This window comes from Brassica oleracea, chromosome C9 (genome assembly GCF_000695525.1).
Source record: "Brassica oleracea var. oleracea cultivar TO1000 chromosome C9, BOL, whole genome shotgun sequence".
Lineage (NCBI taxonomy): Eukaryota > Viridiplantae > Streptophyta > Magnoliopsida > Brassicales > Brassicaceae > Brassica > Brassica oleracea.
Genome location: NC_027756.1, coordinates 18775478 through 18782385, shown reverse-complemented (window position 1 = coordinate 18782385; position 6908 = coordinate 18775478). Strand labels below are relative to the sequence as shown.

General features: G+C 32.3%; 2 protein-coding genes across 6 annotated transcripts; one reads left to right on the top strand and one right to left on the bottom strand.

Moving 5' to 3' along the window:
* Positions 1-295: 295 nt before the first annotated feature.
* LOC106314488 (putative B3 domain-containing protein At1g51970) lies at positions 296-715 on the bottom strand. The gene has a single exon (XM_013752354.1). The coding sequence runs from the start codon at positions 626-628 to the stop codon at positions 296-298; it is 333 nt and encodes a 110-aa protein (XP_013607808.1). The 5' UTR covers positions 629-715.
* A 2059-nt stretch (positions 716-2774) lies between these two features.
* On the top strand, positions 2775-6238 carry LOC106313230 (protein disulfide isomerase-like 1-5). 5 transcript variants are annotated; one of them, XM_013750988.1, is made up of 8 exons: positions 2775-2954; positions 3049-3302; positions 3381-3499; positions 3603-3683; positions 3768-3857; positions 4037-4110; positions 4197-4330; positions 4453-6237. In XM_013750988.1, the coding sequence occupies exons 2-7, from the start codon at positions 3149-3151 to the stop codon at positions 4234-4236; spliced, it is 558 nt and encodes a 185-aa protein (XP_013606442.1). In that variant the 5' UTR covers positions 2775-2954; positions 3049-3148; the 3' UTR covers positions 4237-4330; positions 4453-6237. The 5 variants fall into 5 exon arrangements, 4 of the variants coding, with proteins under 4 accessions (XP_013606442.1, XP_013606445.1, XP_013606444.1 ...); XM_013750991.1 differs by having other exon boundaries at positions 3049-3260; positions 4453-6236; XM_013750990.1 differs by lacking the exon at positions 4453-6237 and having other exon boundaries at positions 4037-4117; positions 4197-4324.
* The last annotated feature ends 670 nt before the right edge of the window (positions 6239-6908 follow it).

Sequence of the window (6908 nt, the reverse complement as noted above, 5' to 3'; positions counted from 1 at the left end):
GTTTTTTTAAAATGATTTTTTTTTGTTTTTTTTTTTTGGCTTTAGGCATCAATAAAAGCTCGCACCACTCTGGATCCTCTTTATGGATTTTCTTGGTATAGCCTTTTACTTACATTGCATAAGTTGCATGAACATCTTCTCTTAAGACGTATAAAAGTTTCTGACGAATAGTAGACTTAGAAAACCTCAATTTTATTTATTATAAGACTGATATAAGAACAAGATAAAAATAGATATAATAGTAAATTAAAACATCTAGATAAATATTTGAAAAGCTCTCTGACAATTAAAGAGACTACTTGATAAGACGAAGAAAGAATTTTTCGGCGATTTTATCCCACAAGAGTCCAATTTCATCACCAGTTATGTAACCTTTTGCTTTGGCGATATTGCTCCATCCTGCAATAAACTTGTAACTGGTTTTCTTAATTAATGTTATTGTGTAATCATCAGCTTCATAACCTTCCTCGAGAATATGAATTTTCACTTCAACACCGTTTGATGATCCCAAATTCTGGACCATAACATTTTCCATCTCCGGCAATATATAACTTTCAAAATCTCTCTTTGGTAGATTTAACGGACCACCATAGCAAAGATCACTGTCGGTTAACGACCGATGGATCATATAGAGGTGAATAGAGCCATCAGGATATTTTTAAACTGAGAGAGATGATTATGAAATTGATTGATAAACAAAGCTCATTTACTTGTGTTTATGTATAGATTTCAATCAACTAAGCTTTTGTTGGAGGTTGATTTAACCTCCAAAATCTGATCCAGGACCGGTCCAAAAAGTTGATCAAAGGCTCATCATCACAAAAATTTCATGAAGAGCCAATTCATGGTCAAGGTCTTGGTAAAATCTTGGTCAGAGTATTGGTCATGGTCATGGTCAATAGTCTTGAATAATCATTAACTATACTCTGACCCGAGCGGGTGTATTTTTGAAAAAATATGTTTCTATTTGTTTTTCATGTCACTATTATATATCATATATGTGTCATCATATAATTAATCGTATTTTATATGTACCATCATATAAGTAATCTTATAAGTAATAGTATTTTATACATACCATCGTATAAATAATAAAATATATTATATTTTTAAAACTTAATGTGAAATATAAAAACAATAATTTAAGTTGGTATCTAAAATTGAGCTTTGTATTGTATTTTTCTTATATATATTGAAAACATTTTTTTATAATGGTTATTGGAAAATATTTTAGTACAAATTAATTTTTGAATATATGTATATTTGAATTAATTTTTTTGATACAAATCAATTTTAAATTATTATTTTGATTTGAAATATGTATATAAAGTTTAAATTTTGTTTTATAATTATTTTAGACAAAAGATGTTTTAAGGTAATTACATTGAACAATTTTCATATATTTTAAAGCTGGCTCAGATAGATAATTTCTCATAATATAATGAAATTCTATTTTTTATTAATAACATAAGTCCATTACTTTTTTTTCTTAATACTCTCTCTGTTTCATAATAAGTGTCATTCTAACATTTTTCTTGTTATACAAAAAATATCACTTTAGAATTTCAATGCAAGTTATACTTAAATTCAACTGGAAATTAATTGCAAATTGCATTGATTTTATAAATAATATTATTTATCTAAAAATACTATTGGTGAAAGAGGTGTAACTAATAACAATTTAAATACATGTTAATCATTTTTTTAATCTGTGTGAAAATGTTAAAGTGACATTTAATAAGAAACGGAGGGAGTATACTGTTATACATATTTCCAAACAACATTATATTTTTTTTATACAGTTATCCATGTTTTTAAAGAATTCTCAAATGTACTTCAGTTTTAATAACATAGATATTCGCAGGCAATATAGTAGATCCGATTAATTAAGGCAGCAAACCGGAAAAAAAATGGTGTCGTACAATTAAATTTTTTTATATGATGTAATTTCAATATACATAAGACATAATATTATGTCATAATAATTAATAGATTCATATATAAAGCAGTAAACATGAAATTAAATGGAATCCTTATGAAATATACATAACAGTAATTGTTCTTGTATTAAATGTTTTCTGTTAACCGCTTGGAACATTAAACCATAAATGAATATTTATAAAAGAGTTACGATTGGTAAGGAAAGAGGTGATGATTGGTTACTAAAATCAATTGAATTGAATTTTGATTTTGGTAATGTTATTAATCATGGTTTAGATAGACAGTGGCATAAATTTGTAATATTAAAGTTGATGTGAGGGTTAATTTTAATTTGTACTTCAATTTTAATTAATATTACTAGATTTTGATCCGCACGCCCGCGCGGATGTATGGAACCGGTAATTCAAATTTTTGGGTTTGTTGTAAAATTAATGATGTTTTTTATAGGTTAGTAAGTTCTGACATTGGTGTTTGGTGTTCATTTTGTTTTGTGTTTAATTTTAGATTATAACGTTGTCTTGTGTTGTTTTTGTATTTTTTTTTGCAGTAAAATTGGTTTTAAAAATATTAGAGGGTAAAATATTAGAGTGTTTAGTGTAGAATTTGGAAGTTTAATAAAATTATTCAAATATGGGTTGGATTACTAGCTCAATATTTTTAATGATTTTTAACATAATTCAAGAAAATAATATTGTCAGCAAAAAATAAAATTGTTATAGTAACCCAACCCACATTTTTTAGATTAGATAAGTCTAGCAATTTTAATATTTAACCCAGATTAGAGTGGACTTTAAACAGTTATCAAAGCCCATTTACACTTTTTTCCGGGAAAAAAAACAGAAACACGTAACCCTTCTATGTCTTTTTTTTCAGATGAAAGATCTCTTGATCCAGTCTCTTTGTCGGTGCCTTCCATTAATCTCCTCGACAAATCCCTAAACTGCTGTGAAATTTTCACTCAAAGGATGAAAGAAGATAGATCTATTGATTACTTCTGGAGATTTCAAATATAGGTTCGAGTTTGTAGATTTATGTTTAACTTTCTACATTCACGGTTAGTTGTTCTAATCTATGTTCTTTGTTATGATTTTCTAATATCCATTACAGTTTTGTAATACGAAGACACTACAATTGGATAGATAGATCCCGTCTCCTGTTTAATCACGAAGAAAAAGCCTCAGGTGGTTTCAGATCGGAAAAGAATCAGATGACGTATAACGGTGTTAATGGTGTTGTGAAACTTCTGTTTCCTGAGCTCAAGGCTAGTGATGTGTTTATTGGCATGGTTAAAACTAAGGCGGAAAGGTACACTAAGTATGGTAAGCTTGCTGCTGATTGTGGAAGACCTTTCTTGTTGATAGGTTTGATCTTTTGTTAAGATGTTTTTGTTGTGATGGTTTATTGGAATCATGATGAAAAGTCTTGTGTGGTTCATGTAGATGGATCTTACAAAATGGAGAAGATATTGGAGTTTCTAGGCAAGAAAAAGTTTCCCTTGATTAAAAAATCGAGTGAAAGCAATACTGCTTGGGTTTATTCCACTCCTATTAAGCTTCAGGTTTGAAGATTTTGTCACTGCAGTTTGTGAAAGAATACCAGTTGCAAGTCTATCTTTGTGTGCTTAATCGTAGTTCTGTTTTTCTCTTTTCTTCCTTAGTTAGGTTATGATCTTTGCCAAGGCTGATGATTTTCAGAGTATGGCTCCGCCTCTTGAAGATATTGCAAGAAGGTTTAAATCGAAGGTACTTCTGACGCTGAGTCTAAAAGGGCTATATAGATTTAGTTCTTAGGTTCCCTCTTAACGTATACTATTAATTTTCTTGCAGCTCATGTTTATATACATTGATATAACAAAGGAGAACCTTGCGATGCCATTCTTGACCTTGTTCGGAATAGAGGATGCAAACAAAACTGTTGTAAGTTTCTGATGCTTGTTCCAGTAATACAGCTACAAGCCACTGTGGATTAATCTATTTTTTTCTATATATATGTGAAGTGTTGTTCTGATATTTATGCTAGCCTAAGAAAGCTCATGTTTTTCAGGCTCTTCTTTTAGCAATGCAAGCTAACTCATGTTGTAATTTTTTTGTCACAGGATGCAGTGCTAAAAGAGAAGTGTAAGATTGACCTGTGTGTTGTGAGGATCACTGGCTCAAGTAACATGTTTGAGTAAGTCGTAAGTCAAAGAACTTGTTAAAGTTCTTTGTAGGTAAATTACTTTAATGCTTTTTTCGTTACACAATAATCATTTCCAGGGGAATCAACTTATCAAGATGTAGTGAACTTATGAAATAAGAGGGAGAGTCGGCTGATGCTGATATTGCAAGCTGTTACTACCACTGGTTGCTGCGAGGAATCCATGTTGTCACTACGACACAGGACAGATCTGGTAAAGTGTTAGATATTTGCTTTAATCATTTTTAAATAGGAAATTACAAATTTGTTCTTGTTGAGGTCCCATGGTTTGTTGATCAGAGCTAAGCCCTGATTTTAAACTTTTTAAATCTGTAGCATGATGTTGGACGTGGAAAGGTCAAAGTATCAGTTATCAAGATGCAAAAGAAAACAACAACCATGGGGATCAACATCTTATAATACGGTTAGTTATTACTTATCTCTTCTAAGTAAGTCGTAAGGTTTCTGAAGTAGGGCAGTGTAGAATAAGGTTTTAGATTAGAGAACCCTGCCTTTAGTTAGTATGCTTTGTTTTGACTTGCTTGAGTGTTGCTTGGTAAGGGTATATGTTAATGATAGTCTTATATAACATGCGCTTTATTTTGATATGGTTTTAAAGACCAAAAAACTCATGCATCTGTCTATATCAAAAGAATAACAAACTTATTGCATTCCAGATTCGTTGGAAAAGAAAACAAATGTTGTTTGCATAACTATTAGAGAACTTTGTGAACCAGCAAGCATGCTTCCACCATAGAACATGTCAACTTCTGAGATCTGCTAAGAACAAATAGTTTTTATTATATGTAATGGGCGAGTCAAAACACATTCCCTGGTTTTTAAAACAAAGATCACATCCAAACAAAAACTGTATATGACATCAAAAATATGAAAAGACATAACTTATTACCTCATTTGTTAAAGGTTGTCGAAAACTTCTTTGAAAACTACATTCTTAGTTTGTTTATGTGGTTTGCCATCTTCGTCTAAAATCAGAATTTTCAATCCCTTTTTGGAAGTCACTCTAGAAACAGCAACATATAACTGACCATGTGAAAAGACAGGTCTTGGTAGATAAAGACCTACTTGAGATAGTGATTGCCCTTGACTTTTGTTGATTGTGATTGCGAAAGCCACAGCAAGAGGCATTTGTCTTCTTCTCATTTTGAATGGCAATCTGGTGTCAGAAGGGGTTATTAGCAATCTAGGAATATCAACTATCTCCCAATTCTCTCTCCTGTTATAATCCTAGCTTGAACCATAAAATCCATTACCTGAGTGATCTGCAGTCGTCCCATTCATTAAGCCATCAGAAGGAGCTATGTTTCTCAAAACCATAACAGGACAACCAACCTTTAGTCTAAGACTATGGTTTGGTAAACCAGGAACCTTAATTGTGTTTAGAAAATCAGCACTAAGAGCTTCATTGTTCACAGCACTTGTATCAGAAGGATCAATGCTATCAGCATTATTATAAGTTTTTTCCTCACCTGAAAGAGAAAACATATATTTGGAGAATAAGACTCAAATACAAAGAAAGCGAAATCAATAGATGAAAATAGCGAAATTTACCTTCTAGCTTGTCCAACATATATTCATTAACTGTATTAACATCCTCGTTAGTTGGACAGAGGATAGCTCTCTCTTGAAAAAACTTGGCTCTTTCTTTTCATGCAATGAAGTTGCTGTGCCATAAATCTCTTCGCTGATTGCTTCTATAGGATCATTACAGTCTGTAATCAAAAATTCAGGGGGAATTTCTATCTCTGCCTCACCATCATTAGGCTCTGAAAGTTTACCATCACCAACTTTTAATATCCACTCTGAAAATTCTTTAAGATCCTTTGCCTCTGCTGGTGACAATCCTGCTGATAGCAATCTCATATTCTTGAAGAGTTAAGAACTTTGCAGTGCGTCCAAAGATAGGATGAGTTAAGTGAGGCCATAACTATTTCAGCTCTACCAGCACCATTTATAACAGGCAAAACCTGCCTAAAATCACCACCAAACACGATAACCTTTCCACCGAATGGTTGTGTGTCGTGTTTCCGAACAATATCAGATAAACTTTTATCCAAAGCCTCAAAACAATGCTTGCTCATCATAGGCGCTTCATCCCAGATGATAAGTGATGAGGCTTTCACTAAATTAGCTTGGTCACTCCCATGCTTCATAGTACATGAAGAAAACTCGTCTGGATTTAGAGGAATCCCGAATCTGGAATGTGCTGTCCGACCACCAGGCAACAACAGTGATGCAATGCCGCTTGAAGCCACATTTAGAACAATATCTCCTCTAGATCTGATAGCTGCAGAAAGCAATTTCCATAGGAAAGTTTTCCCTGTTCCACCAAAACCACTGACAAAAAACATTCCACCATCTCCTTTATTAACAGCAGAAAGAATCTCCTCATATATCTTTCTTTGCTCGCAAGTCATCTTCAGCAGATCTCTTCGAAGAGTCTCTAACAAATCAGAACGCTCATAGCTGCGTTCGTCTAGCTGCGTTCGTCTAGCACCAAGACATTTTCATCGTGGATACTTATCTTTGGCGGTTTAGGCATAGAATCAAATTTTGCAAGTGAAGTTCCAGATCGTTTCAAGATTTTTTCAATCTCAAGTAAAGCATACTTCTTTTTGTCGTCATCACTCAGCATCAGACCTAAAATGAATATGAAAAAGTCAAGAAAGAAACTAAAATTATAAGTCTTGAAACATAAATTCATGTAGCTAAATTGAACAATCAAGTTTAAAATCTAAAAACATACCTGGTCTATTAAAATTCCTTCTCCT

Bases quoted from the DNA above. Each gene is read 5' to 3' on its own strand.
- LOC106314488 (XM_013752354.1), bottom strand. From the start codon at position 628: ATGATCCATCGGTCGTTAACCGACAGTGATCTTTGCTATGGTGGTCCG.
- LOC106313230 (XM_013750992.1), top strand. From the start codon at position 3,149: ATGACGTATAACGGTGTTAATGGTGTTGTGAAACTTCTGTTTCCTGAG. The intron at 3,500-3,602 runs GTTTGAAGATTT...TTCCTTAGTTAG, and splicing joins CCACTCCTATTAAGCTTCAG to GTTATGATCTTTGCCAAGGC. The intron at 3,858-4,036 runs GTAAGTTTCTGA...TTTTTGTCACAG, and splicing joins AGGATGCAAACAAAACTGTT to GATGCAGTGCTAAAAGAGAA.